Source organism: Leucoraja erinacea, chromosome 7 (assembly GCF_028641065.1).
Source record: "Leucoraja erinacea ecotype New England chromosome 7, Leri_hhj_1, whole genome shotgun sequence".
In the NCBI taxonomy this organism is placed as follows: domain Eukaryota; kingdom Metazoa; phylum Chordata; class Chondrichthyes; order Rajiformes; family Rajidae; genus Leucoraja; species Leucoraja erinaceus.
Window position 1 is genome coordinate 43,085,123 of NC_073383.1, and position 26,139 is coordinate 43,111,261.

Consider the following 26,139-nt stretch of genomic DNA (forward strand, 5'->3'; position numbering starts at 1 on the left):
CTTCTGTTGCTCTTTAAACATTACTCAATCCTTTTACTTCCCTCTCATCTTTGCTACATTGTACTTCTCTTTTATTTTTATACTGCCCCTGACGTCCCTTGTCAGCCACGGTCGCCCCTTACTCCCCTTGGAATCTTTCTACCTCTTTGGAATGAACTGATCCTGCACCTGCTGTATTATTCCTGGAAATACCTGCCATTGTTGTTCCACTGTCATCCCTGCCAGGTTATCTTTCCAGTCAACTTTGGCCAGCTCCTCCCTCATGGCTCCATCGTACCCTTTGGTCAACTGTAACACTGACATTTCCGATTTACCCTTCTCCCTCAATTGTAGATTAAAACATACCATATTATGGTCACTACCTCCTAATGGCTCCTTAACCTCAAGTTCCCTTATCAAATCCGGTTCATTACACAACACTAAATCCAGAATTGCTTTCTCCCTATACAAGCTGCTCTAAGAATCCAACACGGAGGCACTCCACAAACTCCCTTTCTTGGGTTCCAGTACCAACCTGATTTTCCCAGTCTACCTGCATGTTGAAATCTCCCATAACCGTAGCATTACCTTTACAACATGCCAATTTTAACTCCTGATTCAACTTGCATCCTATATCCAGGCTACTGTTTGGATCAAATCATAAGTAGTATTAATATTTTTGTTTCAGGTAAAGTGGGAGCAAATTAGAAATGAAGGAGGAATATTTTGAAATGTTTTACTATTGCTCCCTCTTCTGACATTGCATCATTTAACATGTAATTCTCCTGGGTGCAATTTCCCATACATTTGAGGCCAAAGATATGTGCTTTCTGGCTATAAAGCAATGAAGCATGAGCAAACTCAGGTTGACGAATGTTATGAACACAAATGAGCTGCACTCAAATTTCTTTGCTGCCGCACATTTATATGTCATTTCTTGCAACAGAACACATTGTGGCTCATCATTATTACTCTGGTCCATCATTTATGTTCAAATGGGAACAAGTCCAAGACTTCCGTGCTTATGTATTCACTTGTGAAAATCCCAAACTTACTGGCAGGTTTAGAACGTTGAATTTCTATTACTGAACTCCTTGTGTAAAATCTGAGTTTGGCTCTTACACAGGAGTGTCAGGTCTCAGATCTTCCACCAGGTTAGACCAAGTGTAGGATTCTTGAACTCATCAATTTGAATAGAAATTATAGGGCTACTGATAATAAAGCAAGGGGAAGGTATATTCCTCTTTTGAATTGTTATAGTCATAAGGCACAGAACTAGATGCATCAGCCCATCAAGAATCCCTTCGCAATAATCTTATGTGCTCCCATTTTATTATCCCCACATTCTCATTAATTGCCTAGATTCTAGTCTTGGGGCAATTTATGATTGCCTATTAACAGACTAACCCACACATCTGGGATGTGGGAGGAAACCAGAACAGTTGAAGAAAACCCGTGTGGTCACAGGGAGAACATGTACACACCACAGAGACAATGCAGAGGTTAGTATTTAATCTGGGTCACTACTGCTGTGAGGCAGCAGCTGTACTGGCTGCATCCTTGTGTAATGTTCTTATTTATTTATGTGGTTTGGTTATTTACTTATTTTGTTGGAGCCATTCATAATCAGGCTAGTTACTGTTGGCATATTATATTATTGTGTCTAGATATTTCTAGTAGTATTATTTTGAACACTTGGGGGCGGGTATTTGATACACAGATGGGCGTTACATATATCAGAGTTGGACAGGGAGGAGCCAGATCAGACCAGGAACAGGAGTTGGAGAGAACACTGTTCTCACCAGATAGTAAGAACGGAAAGCTACAATTTGTATAAGAATAAAGAGGATCTGGAATGTTCATCTTTTTGTCTGTACAATTACTTCAATAAAGAAGCAATTGTTGGAAATAACGACTGGAAGATCCGTTCTTTTCATCTGTGTAAGATCACTCCCACTTACCCGTGTAGTAATGGCAACGGAAAGTTGGACATTGGAAAAGGTTGAAATATCCATTACATTTAAGTGAGAACTTGTCTCTGTGAGTGAAACCGGAGCTTGTGAAATGTGGGAAAAAAAGGATTGTTTCATTTCACAAGCCTGACGCAGTAATGCTCGATCAATTGGACAAGGTCGTCACCTGCGCTAAGCTGAATAATGAAGATTAGAAACTTCAAAGCCAACACAGGGAATCGTAAGTACTGTATTGGGCTTTATTGGAAAAGCTAAAAGTACAGTTGAACGTACTGCATTAAGCTGTATTGGAAAACGGCTGCTAAAATTGAGAATTAATAAGTGACCTTGAGAATCACAGCGTCTGAAGAAGGGTCTCGACCTGAAACGTCGCCTATTTCCTTCGCTCCATGGATGCTGACTCACCCGCTGAGTTTCTCCAGCATTTTTGTCTACCTTTGAGAATCACAGCGATAATTTTTGTTTTGAAATACCAATCAGTTGATTTGAATTCCAACCACAGGCATACGGCTTTACGTCTATACGTCTTAAAGGGATAGTGAGCCTGTATGTCTAACACCTACACTATGCCTTATACTTCAGTGGAGGAAAATGTTGATTTCCACATCAGACTATGTTGAAGATTGTACAGGTCTTATTGTACCCAATCAATGGTTTAATTTTCTAAACAGACGTGCATGGAATTGAACATTATACTATCATCCAATATCTCCACATCTGACCCCATAATGGAAGATCACTGGGCCTAGTATATTACTCAAATGAACTACTGTAGTGATAAATGACTCCTGACAAGGGTAGGTGGTTGGACACTCTCCTATTGGAAATGGTCATTGTATCTTTGTATGGTAGTTTGTATCACAGATGTTACTTGCTGTTTATCAGCTAATTCCTGAATGTTGCCTAACAAAATATGTAATATGTAGCAGTTTAATAAACTACACACTATATGGGGGATTTTAAAAGTTAAGTGTCATACATATAAGATTTTTATAAGTAAATCTAATAAGGTGGAAAAATCCTTGATGGAAATTAAATAATGATGCAGATTGATTTAGAGGGATTTAGATAAGTACACAAGGGGGAAAGGAGTCAAATGATGTACAGGTACACTGAAAGCCAGGACTCCCATGGAGAATATGACATTTACCTTTTGTCCAAAAAGCTTATTCATGCATGTTCTAAATAATCACTGATGAGACAAGCTGCTCCTCGCAATCGCTAATGCCCACATGCCACATTTGGTGGCTGTTTTTAATATTGCATTATCCGTAGTTACAAAACACGTGACCCGTCAGTTAAACACAAGCTTTAAGCCCTCCGGCTGAGAAACAGGCCTTTCAGAAGCACTTGATTTTTTTTAAAACAACAGTTTATTGAATAAAATCAATGCACAGTTGTTCTTTAAAACATTTTCCTTCCTCATTGCACTGTCCTAAGCACATCAAAGTCCAGAAAGAGGAATGACTTTTCTTTAAGCTTTCTTTAGCTATTTTGCTTTTAATGAAATATTTTCTTTCCTTTTCGTTTTGAAATGAATTCATGTGATCCTCCAGTTCTCACCCACTTGTTTGATCGCGCTCTTGTGTAGCATCTTGGAATGTTTTATCACCTTAAAGGCTCTAGTTATTGTCATTCAGACCATGTGCTATGCCATCTACATCAGTAGGCTGGAAAATAAGCTACCCGGCCATCAATTTTAGTGCAAAACCTGTAAGATTTATATTTTCAATACAATATGGAAATAAAGCTGCTAACACCCATGCACATGTTATTATTCACATATTTCACAAAATATGTTGTCTCCCATTCACTTCTATTCTGACTAGCTTTCTTCATTCTTCAGAAGATATTGGTGTCAACATAAGTTGACTATAAGATAAATTATTATAAATAATAATTGGCCACATAAACTGATGGGCTCAGAATCTCATGCACATGGAGCAAAGGTGGGCAATGGTATGGAAGTGTAGATCAAGTCAAGTTCAAGTGAACTTGATTAGTGGAATAGATTAAAGGGGCTGAATCACTCATTCCTCTTTCTGTGTTTTATTTTACCCAACTCCTGCCCTTACCAATACATCCAGCATCTTTACTTACTGCTTTTGACAAAAAAAAAGGAGCCATTCAGCCCATGCCAGCTCCCAGTGGATAAAATGCCAGTAGACCCATTCCCTATTGATTGCAATTTATTCTCTCTAGCAACTTCCCCTTATTATCATTGTGCCATTTACTAACACCAAGGAATAATATACAGTAGTCTATTGATCTACCACCATGTTTTTTGGACATGAGAGGAAATTAGAGTACCTGGAAGAAACCCACACTTGGAGAATGCAAACTCTGGAACCTACTGCACCACTGTGCATCCCAAATAACTCCCACCCATTACATGCTGGTGAGAAAAGGAAGAGTGGTCAACTTTGTTTGCTGTATACCATGTTCACAAGGCCAATTATAGCATATTCTAACAATGTGTTAAAATATCACAATGTCATATTCTCCCATTTGCCTTCAGCAAAGTCTCTAAATTCAGCGCCTTATTCTGATCTTCCAATCCACCAATAGATGCGAGTCGCAGAAAAAAAATGTCGAGGTTAGTAGATTTAATGTTAACATTGATAATCCACTTTAGCAGTCTAATCATTAAAACTAACCATGGAGAATTATTTGAACATTCTGATTAATATGAAAAAGGTAATAAGAAATAATTTTAAAACAGGTTACGCTTTTGTATGCTTTAGCACTTCCAAGCCTCTACTTTGTTTAACATTTATATTCTATAAGGTACTCAGGATAGATTTGGTGCTTCTCAAATATGACGAATATGGAAGGGTTGGAGACATTGTCAACACAACTATTATAGAAGTTGTTTTTTGTTCCATCTCTTAAGGGTGGTCGAAGATAAGATGAGCTTCCTCTCACAAACTCCCCCACCAAAACGCGAGCAACAAACATGGTCATGATGGTTTTCCCAGTTTGGCAGTAATTATGGGAATATGATGAATCCCTGGCAAAGTAACTCCCTAAAGAGAAAAAGAAAGACCTTGCATTTAATAAGCCAAATTACAGTGTAGCCAATAGTACATTTTAAATATGTTTAAGTTGGAGTTACAGCATGGAACCAGGCACTGTGTGCATCGAGTCCACGCCAACCATCAATCATCCATTCACACCAGTTATGTATCCCACTTTTTCATCAACTTGCTAAACATTCCAGAGGCTAATTAACCTATAAACCCGCACATCTTTGGGATGTGGGAGGACCCGGAGGAAACCCACGTGGTCACAGGGAGAACACTGACAGCATCCGAGGTCAGGATCATACCCGTGACATTTTTTACTAGTGTAGAAAATGGAGTAACCAATTTGGACACAGAATGGTCTTACATACATAATTGAGATAAACAGAAGATATGTTTTTGTGAAATGAACTGATGGATAAATATTGGTCAGGATATGAGCGAGTAACACTTCTCCCTTTTCATCTATTTCTTTCAAGGTTCTTGATGGGATTATTTATGTAGAACTCCTTCAGTAGTTACTCTGCTAAAGTGTCAGATTTTTGTTCTCATTCTCTTGAGTAGAAATTGAACTTCATAACCTACTACACCCGAGATGTGAATGCTATGTACTGAACTACAGGTACCTCGCTGTGATAGTTCATTCAAATCGGAATACCAAAAGGTGCAAAAATAGCTATTCAGGAAATATACTTATACCTTTTCCGTAAGAAGTTCCATGAGTTCCACAGATCCTCCAATCAAAGTTCTGTTGGCAGATTGCATCAATAATTGAGGGGTTTGTGCCGTGGAAAAGCTGTTTCTCAACCACATCTTTGCCATTATTGTTCTTTTTCATCTGATCCATCTGCCTGTTTCGGAAATACAAGCACAATGATTGTGGCTTTGCTGCATTGACAATGCATCCAGAAATGTACACAAATTCCAACTGTGCTTCACAGACCACTTATTTATAGGTACTGACCAGGGACTAACCCTACTGAACGGTTTTCCTTCCATTATTTATTATGTAAAAGAATATGTGTGTTATGATTGTGTTTTTAGTTTGTTTGGTTGTTTGGTTGTTTGTCTTTGGCACAAAAGTCCGCGAGCATTGCCACTTTCATTTCACTGCACATCTCGTATGTGTATGTGACAAATAAACTTGACTTGACTTGAAGCCCTTACACAAAAACAGAAAATGCTGGAAACACTGCAGGTCAGGCAGTACATGTGGAAACAAAACCAGATTAGATGTTTTAGGGCAAAGATATTTTGTCAGGACTGGGAAACAGAAAAGTAAAATGATGTTGGCTGGTTGATCAATTAATGGGAGTAGTCACAGAAAAGCTTTCTGCTTCAGGTAACTTGCTTTCACTTTTTTGTATCAAAATTGTCTAGTTCGGCTTTAGGTTATTTCTGTAATATTCAGTTTATGTCTCTACATGCCTGGCTTAATCTGCTCAGCATTTCCACAGCTCTGTACGCTCCCTTTGTCCTACCTATGCTTTCTCCTGCCCTTAATCCCTCTCCAACTTTCTATTCCAGATCTGACGAGTTGCCCTCAACTTGAAATGTTAACACTTTTTCCACATCTGCTGAGTTTTTGCAGCATTTTCTGTTTCTATTTTAGATTTCCAGCATCAGCATTTTATTGACTGGAGGACAATACAGATGTTCAGCAGCTGTGGAAGATTCTTCAGGAGGGTGAACCCTTGGAAAACATCTGGACCTGATGGTGTACCTGGTCTCATTCTCAACATCTGTGTAGAAAATTGGCTGGAGTTTTTTGTGGACATCGGCAACCTCTCAGTACTGAGGTTTGAGGTTCCCACCTACTTTAAAAGGACATCAATAATACCGGTGCTCAAAAAGAGTAAGGTGACATGTCTCAATGACAATTGACCAGTGGCACTATCGTCTATGATGATAAGTGCTTTAAGAAGTTGGTTATGGCTCATATGATGGAAACGTATGCGTGGAGTTAACAGAAAAGAAAGTGCAGGAAAGGTCACGGGTGTCTCCAGAAATAACAGGACAGAAAGTTTAAAAAGGGAGAAGAGAGTCAGGTCGGGTAAAATTGGGATGGTTGAGAGGGGAGGTCAACACCGAATTGAAGATATTATATTTGAATGCACGTAGCATTAGGAACAAAGTTGATGAGCTTGTAGCACAGTTGGAAATTGGCAGGTATGATGTAGGCATTGGGTAGATGTGGCTGCAAGAGATCAGAGCTGGGAGCCGAATATTCAGGGTTATACGTTCTATCGGAAAGACAGAAAGGTGGACAGCTCTGGTGTGGTTAGGAATGAATTTCAGTCTTTAGGAGAGGTGACATAGGATCAGAAGATGTAGAGTCATTGTGGATAGAGCTGAGAAATTATAAGGGTAAAAAGACACTAATGAGAGTTAGTTACAGGCCCCAAACAGCAGCCAGGATATATGGTACAAGTTACATCAGTAGATAAAATTGTCATGTAAAAAAGGCAATGTTACAGTGGTCATGGGAGATTTCAATATGCAGGTAGACTTGGAAAATCAGGTTGATACTGGACCCCAAGAAAGGGAATTTGTAGTTGGTGTGGGCGCTTCGAGACGGCTGCCCTGCCAGCAGCGTGTTAGTCATTTTCTACTTTTGTGGGTTTTTTAGTATGTCCAAATGTGTGTTTTAATGTCTCTCGGTGTGTCTTGTGTGGGGGGGTGGTGAGAGGGGGTACGGGGGAAACCGCTTTCGGTCACCTCCTCCACAGAAAGGTGACTTTTTCCATGTCGCCTCCCTCGCGGTCTAACACAAGGATCGGTGCGGCCTTTCCCAAAGACGGGCCCAGCGTGGACTTTTTCATCGCGGAGCGGGCGAGCTTCCAGCTGGCGCGGCATCCGGAGCCTGTGATCCCTCATTGGGGACCCCTGAGGAGAAGAGCTCCGACCGCCGGCCTACATCAGCTTGAAGCCACGGTCTGCGGTGCTTCTAACCACAGGCGCAGTGGGGACTTACCATCCAGAGCGAGATCCCTGGAGAAGAGCTCTGACCACCGGCCCACAGCCTACAACATCTTTTGACGCCGCAGTATGCGGTGCTACTAACCGCAGCGCGGACTTCGACCACCAGCCTACACCATCTTGAAGCCGCGGTCTCCAGTAGGGAAGCACCGATTCGGGACTTACCTTGCCTGCACATCTGGCCGCCCGCAGCGGTGACTGCGGAGGTTTGTGGTCCCGACCACGGGGGAAAATGGAGGAGGACTGACTAAACATTGTGCCTTCCACCAAAGTGATGAATGCTGTGGTGGATGTTTGTGTTAAATATTTATTGTGTATTGTGTGTTCTTTTTTATGGTACCGCTGTTGGCAAGTTTATTTCACTTCATTTTATTGTGTATGTGACGAATGAATCTGACTATTGACTATTGTAGAGTGGATTCTTAGAGTAGCTTGTACAGGTGCACAACCTTTTATCCGAAGTTCCAAATAACGAAAAGCTCTGAATACCGGACATTTTTTCGGTCCTTGAAAAAAGGTCCTTGAAAAAACGTTCACCGAGGGCGGCCCGCAGAGGTGACAGCGGAACCTCCGGTCGGTCCTCGAAGAAAGGGGAACTAAATCCCCATTCATAAAAGAGAAGGTGAGGGTATATTGCGCGGGAGGGTTAATAATTGACAATCTGCTGCTGCCTGCCCGTTGAGTTAAAAAAAGTTCCCACGGTAGACACGATACACAGTGTATCGTGAGTCTTGCGTGGGACCTTTTTAACTCAGCGGGCAGGTAGCAGCAAATTGTCGCTCCCTTCAGTTTCACCCCACCTACACCCCTCTGCTTCCCGGCCATGTGTGTGACCCCTTCCCTCCTCTCTCCAGCTCCCCGCCCATTGCACCGGCGCGGGGGCTTTGCACTGTCTTCACGTCGCAGCCAGTGCCAGTCACCGGAGACGTCAGGACCAACGGTACACCGGCCCCCAGGCCCACTGCAAGCACGGAGATCCCAGAGACCCACAGCCAGCAGCAGCCCAGCCCCGTTCCAACTATAGAGGAACACGCTCCCCGTAGGGACCGAAGCTGATGGTGTGAAAGGTGCGTCTTGGTCTTGAGGTTGTGGATGAGGGGGCGCAGCTCGGGCTGTGACGTCTCCGGCCACCCCCCTGTACAGGAGCTGAGACTGGGAACTGTGGGGTTGTTTGCAGTTGCAGAGGGAGGGGGTAAGGGCGGTACAGTTCCCAGTCTCAGCTCCATTCTAGGGGGTGACCGGAGACGTCAGGACCAACGGGACACCGACTGCAAGCACGGAGATCCAAGAGACTCACAGCCAGCAGCAACTCTAGCCCAGCCCCGCTCCAACTCCAGAGGAACCCGGGTTGCGGATGAGGGGGGCGCAGCTCGAGTTGTGGGCGAACTGCCACTTGTCGCTGTAGCGGCGCATCGGGGAGCGGGTTCTTGTTGGTCCTGACGTCTCCGGCCGTCCCCCTGGACAGGAGCTGAGAGACGTCAGGACCACCAGAAGCCGCTCCCCGATGGGCCGCTACGGTGACAAGTGGCAGTTCGCCCACAGCCCGAGCTGCGCCCCCTCATCGGGACACCGACCCCCAGGCCCACTGCAAGCACGGAGATCCCAGAGACTCACAGCCAGCAACAACTCTAGCCCAGCCCCGCTCCAACTCCAGAGGAACCCGGGTTGCGGATGAGGGGCCGCAGCTCGGGCTGTGGGCGAACTACCACTTGTCGCCGTAACGGCCCATCGGGGAGCGGGTTCCTCTGGAGTTGGAGGGGGAGAGGGGTATTGTGCTGTTTGATCGCCCCCTGCTATCCCAGGGACAGGGAGACACAGCGGCTTTTGAGAATGGTGGGCAATCACTTCCAAAGTTCTGCCCACACAGTCAGTACACCTCTCCCACACTTGTCTCCCGCACTAAGATCATCTCGCAGAGAATGATCCCAGCCTAACCCTCCCTATTCTCTCCTATTCTGCAAGAAAAAACTCCATTGAAGATTCAAACTCGCGATTGAGTAACTGCCGGGATCGAGGCGCAAACTCGCGACCTTGGATATACGGATATGAGCCGAGCACTCTACCACTACGTTAAAAATCTTCCATTCCGAAAGCCGAAAAATTCTGAATTACGAAAAGTGTCTGGTCCCAAGGCTTTCGGATAAAAGGTTGTGCACCTGTAGTGGAATCTACCTGGGAAAAAGGCAATTCTGGATTTATTTTTATGTAATGAACCGGATTTGATAAAGGAACTCAAGGTAAAGGAACCATTAGGAGGTAGCAACCACAACATAAGTATTAATCTGCAATTTGAGAGGTAGAAAGTCAAATTGGATGTGTCAGTATTGCCACTGAGCAAAGGGGACTACAGAGGGAGGAGCTGGCCAAAGTTGACTGGAAAGGGTCACTAGCAGGGGTGACGGTGGAAATGGCAGGAATTCCTGGCAATAATCCAGAAGATGCAGGATATTTTCATTCCAAAGAGGAAGAAAGATTCCAGGGGGAGAAAGAGGCAAGGGAAGTCAAGGACAGTATAAAATTAAAGAGATGGTGTATAACATAGCAAAGATTAGAGGGAAACCAGAGGATTGAGAAGCTTTCAAAGAACAACAGAAGGTAACTAAAAATGGAGAATGGGGTTAGGAGGGAGATAGGTCAGCCATGATTGAATGGTGGAGGAGACTTGATTGGCCGAATGGCCCAATTTTATTCTTATCACTTATGACCTTATATCAACTTCCACCTCGCAAAAACCTGGACCCACTACAATTTGTCTACCGCCACAATAGATTAACGGGAATGCGATCTAACTAGCTCCATAAAACTCATATATCAGGCTGTTGTTCCTAGACTACAGCTTGGCGTATAACACTATCATCCCTTCAAAAATTGTTACCAAGCTCAGGAACTGGATCTCTGCGCATCCCTTTGCAATTGGAGACTTAACTTCCTCATCAACAGAACACAATGAGTATGAATTGGCAACAACACTTTCTTCTCGATAAACATCAGCACTGGAGGACATCAAGGCTGTGTGCTCAACCCTCCTGCTCCACTCACTCTTTACCCATCACTTTGTAGCTGGACACAGTTGCAACTCCATCTTTAAATTCGTTGAGGACACCACTGTTGTTGGACGAATTACAAATAATGATGTGCGAGTATAAGAGGAAGATCATCATCTGATTGAATGGTACCAGAACAACAAACTTGCTCTCAATATCAGTAAAACCAAGGAACTGTTTGTTGACTTTTGTAGAGGAAGGCCGAGGATCCACAAACCTGTCTTCATCAACAGGTCAGTGGTGGAGAGAGTCAACAATTTCAAGGCCTTGGGTGTACATATCTCTAAAGATCTGTCCTGGACACAGAACATTGATGCAATCATAAAGAAACTCCATCAATGCCTCTACTTCCTCAGAAGAATGAGGAGATTCGGTATGTGAATGAATATTCTTTTGAACGTACAGGTAGAGAGCGCATTGAGTGGTTGCTTCACAGCCTGGTTTAACAACTCGAATGCCCAGGTATGAATGAGATTACGAAGGAACTCAGTTTAATCCCGAGCACTCTCCAGGGTCCTGGCGTTTTCTGGCAGGCAGGTGCTATCTGGCAGACAGGTCTTGCACAACCCCAGCCACAATCTCATTTCATTCCTGCCACTGCAAAAGTAGAGGAGTCTGAAAACTTCCAGGTTCAGCAACAGCATCTTCACAACAACCAACAGGTTATTGAGCACCACAAACTTCAATTAAACTCTGAACAACAAACTGCCTAGGGTTGCACTAGCATATCCGGCTTTGTTTTGTTTTTGCATTATATTGATTTTCTTAATTACTTTTGAACATTTTTTCTATTATCATTTGAACACTGTGATGACACATCCTCCCTAAATCCAATTCCGATCGCTGTTAATGGCAGACAGGCCAGGAGGAGCTGAAGACCTGCACCACGGATAGCGCCTCCCTGTCAGAAAACATCAGCACCTTGGACAACATTCCAGACTGAGCTGAAGCCACAGCCAGAGGAGCAACAGCTGCACCCAATTAGTCAGGATTGGCTTAACTCACCTGCACTTCATCAACCCTAGTCCTTAGAGTCATAGAATCATACAGTGTGGAAACAGGTCCTTCGGCCCAACTTGCCCATGCCGACCAATATGCCTACCCTACACTAGTCCCACCTGCCGACGTTTGGCCCATATCCTTCTAAACGCATCCTGTCCAAGTACCTGTCCAAATGTGTCTTAAACGTTGTGATAATACCTGCCTCAACTACCTTCTCTGGCAGCTGGTTCCATATACCTACTATACTTTATGTATAAAAGTTGCCCCTCAGGTTCCTAATAAATCTTCTCCCCTCACCTAAAACCTATGTCTTCTGGTTCGTGATTCCCCTACTCTGGGAAAAGACTGCATTTACCCCTTCTATTCCTCATGATGAATAGGAGAATGAGGAATTATAAGATCATCTCTCATCCTCCTGCGCTTCAAGGAATAAAGTCCTGGCCTGTTCAACCTCTCCCTATAGCTCAGGCCCTCGAGTCCTGGCAATACCCTCATAAATCTTCTCTGACCCTTTCCAGCTTAACAACATCTTTCCTATAACAGTGTGACCAAAACTGAACAAAATACTTCAAATGTAGCCTAAACAATGTCATGTACAACTGTCACATAACCCCCTAACATTTATACTTGATACCCTGACTAATGAAGGCCAATGTGCTGAAAGCCATCTTGACCATCCTATCTACCAGTGATGCCACTTTCACAGAACTATGTACCTGCATTCCTATATCACTCTGCTCTACAACACTACCCAGAGCGCTGCCATTTACTGTGTAGGTCCTGCCCTGGTTAAACTTCCCAACGTGCAACATCTCACACTTATCTGTATTAAGCTCCATGAATCATTCCTCAGCCCACCTGCCTAACCAATAAAAATCTTGTTGCAATTTTTGACAACCATCTTCGCTATCTACAATACCATCCATTTTAGTGTCATCTGCAACCTTGTTCCTTCTCATCCTTATCATTGATACTTTAAAACCAAGGCAGTTGCAGCCAGCAGGAAGAGAAAGTGGAGAGAGAAAGTGGGACACCACCCTACTAGCTGTGCTTCCCTTTGCAGATGTAAGGCAAGACTAAGCCAATGGGACCAGCCTGGGACTGCCAGCGCTTCCTCTTGGAGCAAGACTGAGGTGCCAAGACAAGCCCAAAACCAGCAGCATCTGCTTTTCAAGGACAAGACTGAGCCACTGAGAAAAACCCGAAGCCACCAGTGCCCCTCACGTGCCCATAGATTATGAGAGGCTGCATTGGTATTGGCGGCGCGACTATTGGCGGCGCGACTCACCCGTTGCAGCGGCCCCTACAGCCTGTCTGTGTTTTTTTAAATTTCTTGTCTAGTTAAATGTAGTGTTTGGTGTTTTTTAATAGTGTTTTTAAATGTGGATATGTGGGGGGCGGGGGGGGGGCAGGGGGAAACTATTTAAAATCTCTTCCCTGTCTGGGGCCTAGCACCGTGGAGCGGCCTCCAACCTGAATGACCTGGGGGCTCGGGAGACTGCGGAGCTGCGGACTACTCACCATCGTGGGGCTGGCCGGCCCCGGAGCGTGGGGAGCGGTGGTGACTCGCTGCTGCGACTCGACTCCTGGGGCTCGGAGGCTCCAGCAATGCAGCCGCGGGTCCGGTGGACTGGGACAGGGAGAGACCGCTTCCCGGAGCTCCCGCAACGCGACTTCTCCAGCCCGTGTCGCGGGGTTGGAACGACCCGGACCGGGACCGTACATCACCTGGCGCGGCTTCATGGCCGTGGGACTCACCATCGCCCGTGGGGGCTCCAACCTTGTACTTTCAGACTGGGAGCGAGGCCGTAAATCGCCCCGCACGGCCTAAAATGGCCGTGGGACTTATCATCGCCCGCTTGGGGCTTGGACATCGAAATTTCGTTTGAGTCTCACTGGGGCTTTCGTTTGAGTCTCACTGGGGCTCAAATGACAATAAATTTGTATTGTATTGTGTATTGTATTGTATGTCCTGCATGGAATGCAAGACAGCCGCTGGGAACAGCTAGAGACCACCAGTGCTTTCTCATCAAGGTGAGGATGCGTCGCCTGGACAAGCCCAAATTCGCCTGTGCCTTCTCTTTGAGACCAGGACAAGCTGGAGACCACCAGTGCCCCCTCAAGGCGAAAACTGAGCCACAGGGACATGCACAACACCGGCAGTGCCTACTCTTCGAGGCTAAGATTGAACCACCAGAACAAGCCCAAGAATGTCAGTGCTTCACCTGCCCACAGATGTCAAGGGACTGCTCCACCCACACATGCCCAGACCTTTCACATGAGTTTGCCCTGCCATCAGTGTGTCGGTGTAGCCTTTGCTGATGATTACATGCTGCTTGTCTCAAAGATTGCTTAAATAAGTAAAGCAGAAAGGGAAGGAATTGGATCATCACAGTAATAACAAGAATAATGGTCTGTTCTACCAAATGTCAAGGTGAGACATGCATCCAAGAAATCATAACTATCTACATTAGCAAGCAATCCGCAGAAAAGAAAAATCCCTTCTATATACCTGGGCATATAATTAAAACAGATAATTAAAAAATAAATGTTCATCTTGCATACCATTCATAGACTTCCCAAAGGGCTGGGTTTTGAATTCGTTCAATTTTCCGAATCACACTTTTCTTCATCGTCCGCTGAAATAGGGATTGCACTTGTTTATATTCATCTGAAGACTCAAGCACTTGAACCAGCTGTAAAATAAACAGTTATCAGTCAAAATCACAGAGCATCTGATAAATCTAACATCTTAATTCATCCAGATTCGTACAGTGCCAGGAACTAACTAGGTTCTTTCCATTACAACCTGGTCCGAGGTAAATATTTAGCCATTGATGGAATCGTGGTGTTGGCCTGCTCAGATGCTCATGCTGTAGAATTAAAGTAACTACACTGTACGCAAAATAAAGAACTTCCTTATTCAGCATAAAGTATATATCAGTACTCCTGTTTGTTCTGGAAGCCAGCTCTGGGAAATTTCCAAATTATCCAGAACTCCACCAGGGCTTTACTTCAAGATTTTTGCACTTTTGTAGCTCAGACATTGGAACACTTTTGCTAAACCTCTTAAACTCCTCCAAAACAAATCACTACAGACTTGTATGGATGAACTTCTCAGGATATTTTCAACAGAAAATGTGGAATATAAAAATTGAAAAATGTTGGCATTCAGAAGGACCTAGATGTCCTTGTATATGTATCAATGACTTTCTACATGTTCAACAAACATCTAGAAAGGAAAGTGTAATGTTATCCTTGATTTCAAGATGATTTGAGTACAACAAAAGAAGCATTTTACTGCCATTATATAGTGCCGAGACCTCATCTGAAAGATTGTGCATTGGTCCGGTATACTAAAGAACTACATACTTGTGATAAATGGAGTGCATTGAAAGTTCAGAAGGTTGATTCCTGAAATTGGGAGGTTTGCTCTATTACTTACTTACTTACTGCCTATTATGCCTCCTGGCATGTAGGGCAGCAACAAAGTTCTTCCACTCAGTAGTGTTGATTCCTTCAGTTGCTGTTTCCGTAGCATATTTGTTTTACGAGACAGGGTTGTTAGCCCTGTGCTCAACCTCCAACCTGGAGGACCAGTGGATCGCTCTTCATCTCGCCAATACCCTTCGACCTGTCCAGCATGGGAGACCCTAACAGGAGACGAATCTCCCGCTGGCTTTGTTCTAGCGGTCATTGAGGCACACAAGCTCCCCGACCACGACAAGGTTGCAATCCAACGGGGAGGGTTTGCTCTATTTTAGGGGGAGGGGGGGGGGGGATAAATTAAGTAGGTTGGGCACTTGCTGATTTTCTATCTTTTCCTCATGCTGATGAAAAGTCACTGAAACATTAATTCTCTGCACATTGTTTGAATGGGTGAGTATTTCCAGCATTATTATTGTGGCCCAACATGCTCTTGAGTTTAGAAGGAAAATAAGTGACTTCACCGAAACTTGTAAAATTCCAACAGGATAGGTATTCCCTGGATATTTCCCTGGCTGGGATTTAAAAAAACCCCAAAAAAACAGGGATCAGTCTAAAAATAAGAAGTTGGCAGCTCAGGAATGTTACGAGACAGAATACCTCCATTCAAAAGATTGTGAATTCTTGAAATTCTTTACCCAAGGAGCCTTAGTTGTTGAGTATATTCAAGGCTAAGATTGCTAGTTTTTTGAATATTAAGGAATAAAGTGATATGCGGTTAGTTGCAGATAGTGGCACCGAAATATAAGATCAGCCATTGTCTTATAGAATGGTGGAGCAAGCACAAGGGCCCCAATGACCTCCTGCTTTTATTTCTTAAGTTCCTAGTTATGATGATCATCAAACACTGGTAAACAGCTGCCATTTAGATTTTATTTACCAGAAGCCTCATTTGCTCCCTTGGGTGCTTTCAAAACTCCAATGCAGCATGTCATAGGACAAGAATTTCCTCTTTAGTCTGATGACTAAACATTGCTGTTACTTATAGAATGCTGTAAATTTCTGCTCGCAACAGTAGTCAAGAATAGTTAGTTGATTAAGATATCCCGAGTTATTTACTGACATCATAAAATTAACTGGTTTCATTGTTGGGAAATTGAGAATATGATATGTTCTTGTTATGTCTGGGAGTTTTGGCCTATCTTGACAGATACTGTAAATTGCGTGTCTCAGTATTTTCTGCACCAGGTAATCTTATAACTTACATTGATAAGTCTATTTCAGATATGCTGTCTTAATAAACAAAAGGACACAAATCCTGAAGTAACTCAGTGGGTCAGGAAGTATCTCTGGAGTACATGGATAGGTGACGTGTTGGGTCAGGACCCTTCTTCAGACTGATTGTAGGGGGGGGGGGGGGGGGGGGGGGGGGGGGGGAAGGAAGAATGCTGGAAGAGAGGAAGGGCAGAACCAATCCTGACTGATAATCAAAGTGATGGGAGATTTTGATGGGGAGATGGTTGGACATAGGCTAGAGCTGACAAAAACAGAAGGTGTGATGCAAAGGGATAGAAGAGTTGTGAATTGTAATTGGAAATATGTGCAAGTCGAGGTGGGGAACAGGGGCGATAGGGAGCCGAGGAAGGAGAACACGGCAAGTTTATAATGACCTAAAATCGGGGAATTCCGATTTCATTCCAATGGGTTGTAGGCTTGTCGTGAACTCTGAGGTGCTGTTCCTCCAAATTGCATGTGGCCTTCCCCAGGACAGAAAGGTCGGTATGGGAAGCGGATTCAAAATGGTTAGCAACCAAAAATGTTTAGATCCTTTTCAGTTTTTTATTTGTAAAAAAATTTGAAAACCATGTATCATTTTCCTTCCACTTCAAAATGATGCACCACTTTGTGTTGGTCTATCACATAAAATCCCAATAAAATACATTTACGTTTGTGGTTGTAACGTGACAAAATGTGGAAAAGTTTAAGGGGTATGAATACTTTTGCAAGCCACTGTATATCTCCATAGTTGCAGTGTAAAGTACCTGGGGAAGGTGTGGTTTGGGTGGAAGGGATAGATAAACCAAGGAATGGCAGAGGGAATGTCTCTGGAAGAAATGGGTGGGTATGGGAAGATGTGACTGGTGGTGGGATCATGTTGGAGGTGATGGAAATGTTTGAGGATGATATTGGATGTCAAGGCTGATGGGCTGAAAGGCAAGGACTAGGGGAACTCTATCCTTGTTCCGTCTGCTGGGAGGGAAAGCAAGAGCAGACTATAGAACACATAGTTGAGTGTTCCATCTATGACCCCCCCCCCGACCTGTATCCTGCGATTACCCTACCCGACACATAACCTATGTTCCCCAGAGGTGCTGCCTAAACTGCACTAGTTACTGAGCACTTTATGCATTTATTTGTAAACCAGCAGCTAGTTCCTTGAATCTACTACTTCATTAGGATGAGCAATGAAGAAGTATGAGAAGATACTGAGAAGTTTCATTGAAGAGCAGCCTATTCATTCCAACAACTTTCACAGATTTTTAAAAAGATCAAGAAAGGCTCTGCTGCTGATGTAATCATCTGAAATTATCAGCAACACTTTCAGAGGGAACAGCTCAGTTACGTTAAGCAGGTACTTCCATCAAAGTAGATCCTTGAAGAATTCGACATAAGTCGAGTTTCAGAATACAACTTTTTTTTTTTTTTTAATATTTTTATTAGAAGTAGTGTACAATAATATAAGACATGAATAACATATTACATTTTGTGTACAACTTCTTATTTTAAATTTAATAGTAAAACAAAAGAGTAAGAAAAGCAAGAAATAGAAAGAAAGAGAATGTTATATAAAGTAGTGATATTATTAATTCGAGAAGAAATAGAAAAGAAAGAGCCCATGGGGCTGTATAGCCTGAAGGAGAAAACAAAGAAGTGAAGTGAGATAAGGAAAAAAAAGAGAAAAAAGAGAAAAAAAACGAGAAATTGAAAGGGATATACCTACTTCGTATCTTTACCCACCCCTCAGCATACCTTTAGCTACACATAATTCTCTCAAGACATCACTGCTTGCTGAATGATTTTACCTTATAGCTCACTTCTGGCAGTGCTGATTTATCCCAGTGTGCTGGAAGAGATTTTCCTTGAGTGATGCCCAAACTTTCATGTCCTGCTTTTCCTTGGCTGTCAAAAGAGAGTCATTATGTATCTACATCACAGTCAGTAATAAAATGGCATATGGAGTGGCATTCAGTTCCTCCCATTGTTCCTTCACTACCAAATCCCCAACCAGTTTTCAAATTATATTTATTTTGTTGTTCAACTTTTTCTTCTACCCCAAATGATGCAAATGTCATCAATAGATGTGAGCAATCCAGACATAAATCTGGGCCAAATCACTCCATTGCGATAGTAAGTAAAAGCTGCAAGTTTGGAGATGTTAAACTAAGGCTTGAGTGTCCAAAGAGGAGCACAGAATGGCCACTGGGCAATATCTTGAGCAAGGGATTCTCCTTAGGTAATTGCCCAATATTTATTCTTCAATCCACTTTAATAGAAAACAGATTACCCAGCCTTCAGCACATTCCTGCTTGTGCTACTGTACATAATTTACAGTAACCAAGTGGTTATTATTGCTGGTATTACTGTGTCCATGATATGTTTGCTCAAAGAGACAGCACCACATGTTACTATGTCGCCATATGCCAGACAGGTGTTTGGCTTATGACAGATGCAGTGATGTCAAACATATGCTAACTTCTACAAGATTCATAAGAACAACAAGATGGGTGTTTTGAGTCCTAGTTCAGCATTAGAATTTCATGCTATCTGTGCCAGTGACAAAGGTTGGTACCTTATTTAACTTTGCATTATTAATTATCACCCCCCACACCCCATAAATGCCCCCAGATCATCTGCCCAACAACATCCACCCACCCCCCAGTCTCTATCATCTGCCCAACTATCCAAATCATCTGATGTATGTCCCTCCAGTCATTTTACAAACCTCACACTAAATCGGCAGTCAAGGGACCAGAGTTTTATTGTCATATGTCCTGAAACAGGTCAATTAAAATCTTACTTTCATAAGGTCTGCTGCTTTCTGACCATTTTATCATCCATCCAAAGCTCTCCATCTCCCAGTGCTTTCACTCTAACATCATAACCCCAACCCCCACCCCCCCCCTCGATATTCCCACATTAATTCTCCAATCACTCCAGAGATCCTCTTCCCCAACTCACTTTATATGTGATCTTCGATCTCAGTAATGATGGAGGAATGTGAAGGTAAGACCTACTCTATTGTACACAATACCATAGGACTCATTAACCATGACTCATTAGAAACCCAAGGTCAGTCCAAAATAAAAGTTGCTGCTGCACATGCTGAATACAAACCTGAATACAGAGGTTTGAGAGCAGTGGTGGGACCTCTGTTATTTGTGTGATGTGTATAGATGACTTGGACAAAAATGTAGATGGGTGACAAAATCAAAATTGGAATTGCAAGCAGTGAAGATGGCCGTCAAATGATACAGCAGGATATAGATCAATTACAGATATGGGCAAGAAATGGCAGATGGAGATTGCAAGCAAGTGCAAGGTGTTGTACTTCAAATATAAGGGAAGGACATATAGAGGCAGGACCCTTAACAGCATTGACATACAGGGGAATCTTGGAGTCCAAGTCCATAGAAACCTGAAAGTAGCAACATATGCTTGCGTTCATCAGTCAGGACAATCAGCATAAAAATCACAGTCATGCTGCAGCATTATAAAAGTCTGGTTAGGCCACATTTGGTGTATTGTCTGCGGTTCTGATCACCCCATTACTGGATGAATGTGGAGGCTTTGAAGAGAGTATAGAAGAAGTTTACCAAATTGCTGACTGAATTCGAGGGAGTCGTTGGAAAAACTTGAATTGTTTTCTCTGAAACATTAAAGGTTGAGGGGAGGCTTGATAGAAATGTATAAAATTATGAAAGGCACAGAATGGGTGGACAGTCAGAATCTTTTTCCCCATGGATGAAATGTCAAATACTAGAGGGCATAGTTTTAAGGAGAGAGGAGGATATTTATAGGAAACTAAACCAAGTGCAGACCCGTTGGGTCTGCTCCCCCAATGGTGTGATTCCCCCAACCCAATATTCCACCATGCACCCGTCTCCTCCAATGGAACTGAAGCCGTTGCCAAATATAAGTTTCCAGCACTCCCCTGCCTCCCTCAATTGCACCTCCCCTGCCTGCTGCAGCAGTGAAAAGTTCAGTTGCCTGGGACACGTTGCCTGGAGTGATGGTGGAAGCAGATACAATTGGCGTTTAAGAGGCTTTTAAATAAGTAGATGAATGTGCAGGGAATAGATCAGACAGAAGTGATTAGTTTAATTTGGCATCATGTTCAGCACAAACATCGTGAGCCGCAGTCTTATGCTTGTACAGTGCTGTTCTCGGTTCTATTTATGTTCTCTCCGTGACACACACTGGCTCATTCTTCTGTTCCTATTAACTAATCCCCTTTTCATGGCATTTCCTTATGCAACCATGGGGGATGCAATATTTTACCTTCTTGTTTCCCATCATCCAGGGACATTAAACAGTGATTTACTTGCACTCCTTCCAATTTTGTGTACTGCATTCAGTGCTCAGTATGGAGGAACCAAGCATAAACTGGTTAACAACTTGTAGAACATCTCTATTCACTCAGAGGGAGTCCTGAGCTTCCAGTCTTGGCACTCTTACTCTCTGCCTCAGTTCTATTCTTCAGCCTTCTACATTTCTGCAAAGGTGTCTAATCAAAGCTGAAGGAATAGTAGCTCATATTCCACCTAGGTATGTTGAAGCTCTCAGGAATTACCATATATACCTCCCCTTCTGTCTGTCTCTCTCGCTCTCTCTCACACACACACACTGTCTCCCTCTGTGGCTGTACCTGTTTTTTTTAATTAATTTTTTTTCTGTTGCCAACTCAAAAATATTACTCAAAAAATTACTTTTAAAAATGATTGTTATCTTGGCAACACAGGCCTGCACCCTATGACCATTATTTGCTCCGTTTACTTCAACTCTTCCTCACGCTGAAATTTATCATAGTTGCATTTTTTTTTTAATTTACCCAGTTGAGATGAAGGGTCCTTAACCCTAGACATGGATTCTGATCCACTCTCCATTGATACTACTTGACCTACTTCGGATACCTAGCATTTGTAGTTTTCTTCTCCAATCAGGGAGAATGATCCTGCTCCAAATCAAATTGTTATTGGATCTTTTCTATTCACAGTGGTGCCTCAGATAATGGTGTAAAAATGTGAAAGTCGGTATCAATCCCTGAACCCAGGGTGAAGACCTAGGCTATTCCAAGCAAATGAGGCCTTATGGGTTTAGATAAAGCGCCAATGCACTAATCAGTGCAGAAAATATATTATCAGAAGTTGTGTTTCAACAACTGTTTAAAATTAAGAACCTATTCCTCGACAAGTCCTACAGTACGATTGTTACACCTAAGGCACTGGAAGAGAGAAGGTGGGAAACAGTGAGAAAGGGAGGGAAGCATGGAATGACAACGTCCCCGGGTTGTGTACCTCTTGTGAACAGGTTCACCCGCTTAGAAGCTGTTGGGACAGAAGACGTGTTTACACTGAGCGGCAGACTGGCTTGCGATGCGAATAGGGCTGTTGAGCCAAAACCAAAAAGGCCTAAGGCAGTCAACGCCATTGTAGTGGGAGACTCCATTGTCAGAGGTACGGACAGGGGTTTCTGTGGCAACAGACGGGAAGCGAGGATGGTGTGCTGCCCTCCTGGTGCCAGGATCCAGGATGTCACGGACAGAGTACAGAAAATCCTCAAGGGCGAAGGTGAAAATCCAGAAGTGGTAGTGCATGTCGGCACAAACGATGTCGGAAAGAAGGGGATGAATATTCTGCAGCGTGACTTTAGAGAGCTCGGAAAAATGATGAAAAGCAGGACCTCCAGGGTTGTTATCTCCGGTTTCCTTCCAGTTCCTCCTGCTGGCGAGAGCAGGAACAGGGAGATACGGGACCTGAACGTGTGGCTGAGGAACTGGTGCACGGGCCAGGGATTTAGATTCTTAGATCAATGGGATCTGTTTTGGGGTAAGGGGGAACTGTACAAAAGGGATGGATTGCATCTTAACAGGTGTGGGACCAGCATTCTGGCAGGCAGGTTTGCCACTGCTACACGGGTGGTTTTAAACTGAATAAGGGGGGTGGGGTGTCGAATGGGATAGTGGAGGATGGAGTTAAAGGGAAAGGGTTTCTTAAATGTGTGAGCGTAGAGACAGAGGGGTGTAAAATGAGGGTAGAAGCAATAGGTAGCAAGGTGAAAAGTAAAAGTGGCAGGCAGACAAAACCAGGGCAAAAATCAAAAAGGGCCACTTTTCAACATAATAGTATAAGGGGTAAGAGTGTTGTAAAAACAAGCCTGAAGGCTTTGTGTCTCAATGCAAGGAGCATTCGTAATAAGGTGGATGAGTTGAATGTGCAGATAGCTATTAATGACTATGATATAGTTGGGATCACAGAGACATGGCTCCAGGGTGACCAAAGGCTGGGAGCTGAACATCCAGGGATATTCAATATTCAGGAGGGATAGAGAGAAAGGAAAAGGAGGTGGGGTAGCGTTGCTGATTAGAGAGGAGATTAACGCAATGGAAAGGAAGGACATTAGTTTGGAGGATGTGGAATCGGTATGGGTAGAGCTGCGAAACACTAAGGGGCAGAAAACGCTGGTGGGTGTTGTGTACAGGCCACCTAAGTAGTAGTGGAGATGGTATCAAACAGGAAATTAGAAATGCGTGCGACAAAGGCAAAACAGTTATAATGGGTGACTTCAATCTACATATAGATTGGGTGAATCAAATTGGCAGGGGTGCTGAGGAAGAGGATTTCTTGGAATGTATGCGGGATAGTTATCTAAATCAACATGTAGAGGAACCAACGAGAGAGCAGGCTATTTTAGACTGGGTATTGAGTAATGAGGAAGGGTTAGTTAGCAGTCTTGTTGTACGTGCCCCCTTGGGCAAGAGTGACCATAATATGGTTGAGTTCTTCATTAGGATGGAGAGTGACATTGTTAATTCAGAAACAATGGTTCTGAACTTAAAGAAAGGTAACTTTGAGGGTATGAGATGTGAATTGGCCAAGATTGACTGGCAATTAATTCTAAAAGGGTTGACGGTAGATATGCAATGGAAGACATTTAAAGACTGCATGGATGAACTACAAAAATTGTTCATCCCAGTTTGGCAAAAGAATAAATCAGGGAAGGTAGTACATCCATGGATAACAAGGGAAACAGGGATAGTATCAAAGCGAAGGATGATGCGTACAAATTAGCCAGAAAAAGCAGCGGAGGACTGGGAGAAATTCAGAGACCAGCAGAGGAGGACAAAGGGCTTAATTAGGAAAGAAAAAATAGATTATGAAAGAAAACTGGCAGGGAACATAAAAACTGACTGCAAAAGTTTTTATAGATATGTGAAAAGAAAGAGATTAGTTAAAACAAATGTAGGTCAGAAGTCAGAAACAGGTGAGTTGATCATGGGGAACAAGGATATGGCGGACCAATTGAATAACTACTTTGGTTCCGTCTTCACTAAGGAAGACATAAATAATTTGCCGGAAATAGCAGGGGACCACGGGTCAAAGGAGTTGGAGGAATTGAGTGAAATCCAGGTTAGCCGGGAAGTGGTGTTGGGTAAATTGAATGGATTAAAGGCCGATAAATCCCCAGGGCCAGATAGGCTGCATCCCAGAGTACTTAAGGAAGTCGCTCCAGAAATAATGGATGCATTAATAATCTTTCAAAACTCTTTAGATTCTGGAGTAGTTCCTGAGGATTGGCGGGTAGCAAACGTAACCCCACTTTTTAAGAAGGGAGGGAGGGAGAAAACGGGGAATTACAGACCAGTTAGTCTAACATCGGTAGTGGGGAAACTGCTAGAGTCAGTTATTAAAGATGGGATAGCAGCACATTTGGAAAGTGGTGAAATCATTGGACAAAGCATGGATTTACGAAAGGTAAATCATGTCTGACGAATCTTATAGAATTTTTCGAGGATGTAACTAGTAGCGTGGATAGGGGAGAACCAGTGGATGTGGTGTATCTGGACTTCCAGAAGGCTTTCGACAAGGTCCCACATAAGAGATTAGTATACAAACTTAAAGCACACGGCATTGAGGGTTCAGTATTGATGTGGATAGAGCACTGGCTGGCAAACAGGAAGCAAAGAGTAGGAGTAAACGGGTCCTTTTCACAATGGCAGGCAGTGACTAGTGGGGTATCGCAAGGCTCAGTGCTGGGACCCCAGCTATTTACAATATATATATATTAATGATCTGGATGAGGGAATTGAAGGCAATATCTCCAAGTTTGCGGATGACACTAAGCTGGGGGGCAGTGTTAGCTGCGAGGAGGATGCTAGGAGACTGCAAGGTGACTTGGATAGGCTGGGTGAGTGGGCAAATATTTGGCAGATGCAGTATAATGTGGATAAATGTGAGGTTATCCATTTTGGTGGCAAAAACAGGAAAGCAGACTATTATCTGAATGGTGGCCGACTGGGAAAAGGGGAGATGCAGCGAGACATGGGTGTCATGGTACACCAGTCATTGAAAGTAGGCATGCAGGTGCAGCAGGCAGTGAAGAAAGCGAATGGTATGTTAGCTTTCATAGCAAATGGATTTGAGTATAGGAGCAGGGAGGTTCTACTGCAGTTGTACAGGGTCTTGGTAAGACCACACCTGGAGTATTGCGTACAGTTTTAGTCTCCAAATCTGAGGAAGGACATTATTGCCATAGAGGGAGTGCAGAGAAGGTTCACCAGACTGGTTCCTGGGATGTCAGGACTGTCTTATGAAGAAAGACTGGATAGACTTGGTTTATACTCTCTAGAATTTAGGAGATTGAGAGGGGATCTTATAGAAACTTACAAAATTCTTAAGGGGTTGGACAGGCTAGATGCAGGAAGATTGCTCCCGAAGTTGGGGAAGTCCAGGACAAGGGGTCACAGCTTAAGGATAAGGGGGAAATCCTTTAAAACCGAGATGAGAAGAACTTTTTTCACACAGAGAGTGGTGAATCTCTGGAACTCTCTGCCACAGAGGGTAGTCGAGGCCAGTTCATTGGCTATATTTAAGAGGGAGTTAGATGTGGCCCTTGTGGCTAAGGGGATCAGAGGGTATGGAGAGAAGGCATGTACGGGATACTGAGTTGGTTGATCAGCCATGATCATATTGAATGGTGGTGCAGGCTCGAAGGGCCGAATGGCCTACTCCTGCACCTAATTTCTATGTATCTATCAGTTCCCACAAATCAACTATAGTGTCTGATCAATGTTTAGAATCAATTCATACCTGCCTCCATAGAACCAATCAGATACCATATGTGTTTTTAGATCTACACTCTACACCTCCATCCCCCACCAGGATGGCCTCAAAGTCCTCCGGTTCTATCTCGACCAGAGGAGCAACCTATACCCAGCCACTGACACTCTCCTCCGCCTAGCGGAATTGGTCCTCACCCTCAACAAATTTACATTTGACTCCTCCCATTTCCTCCAAACACAAGGCGTAGCTATGGGCACACGCATAGGCCCCAGCTACGCCTGCCTCTTTGTCGGGTATGTTGAACAATCCTTGTTCAATGCGTACCAGGGCCCCATCCCCGACCTCTACCTCCGTTACATTGACAACTGCTTTG

At 43.6% G+C, this 26,139-nt stretch overlaps 1 protein-coding gene and 1 long non-coding RNA gene across 2 annotated transcripts in view; one reads left to right on the forward strand and one right to left on the reverse strand.

The window, feature by feature from the left end:
- Window positions 1–872: 872 nt before the first annotated feature.
- On the forward strand, window positions 873–7,378 carry LOC129698927 (uncharacterized). The gene is made up of 3 exons (XR_008723748.1): window positions 873–2,172; window positions 4,471–4,548; window positions 6,588–7,378. It is a non-coding gene; the product is annotated as an uncharacterized LOC129698927 (long non-coding RNA).
- Window positions 3,956–26,139, reverse strand: part of LOC129698926 (protein mono-ADP-ribosyltransferase PARP12-like) — a 56,230-nt gene continuing 34,046 nt past the window's right edge. Inside the window, exons 9-12 of the mRNA XM_055638379.1 lie at window positions 18,510–18,606; window positions 14,566–14,696; window positions 5,675–5,826; window positions 3,956–4,978 (exon numbers count right to left, since the gene is read on the reverse strand). Of these exons, the coding sequence (XP_055494354.1) occupies window positions 4,719–4,978; window positions 5,675–5,826; window positions 14,566–14,696; window positions 18,510–18,606 (640 nt within the window). The 3' untranslated portion in view covers window positions 3,956–4,718. The remainder of the gene's footprint in view (window positions 4,979–5,674; window positions 5,827–14,565; window positions 14,697–18,509; window positions 18,607–26,139) is intronic.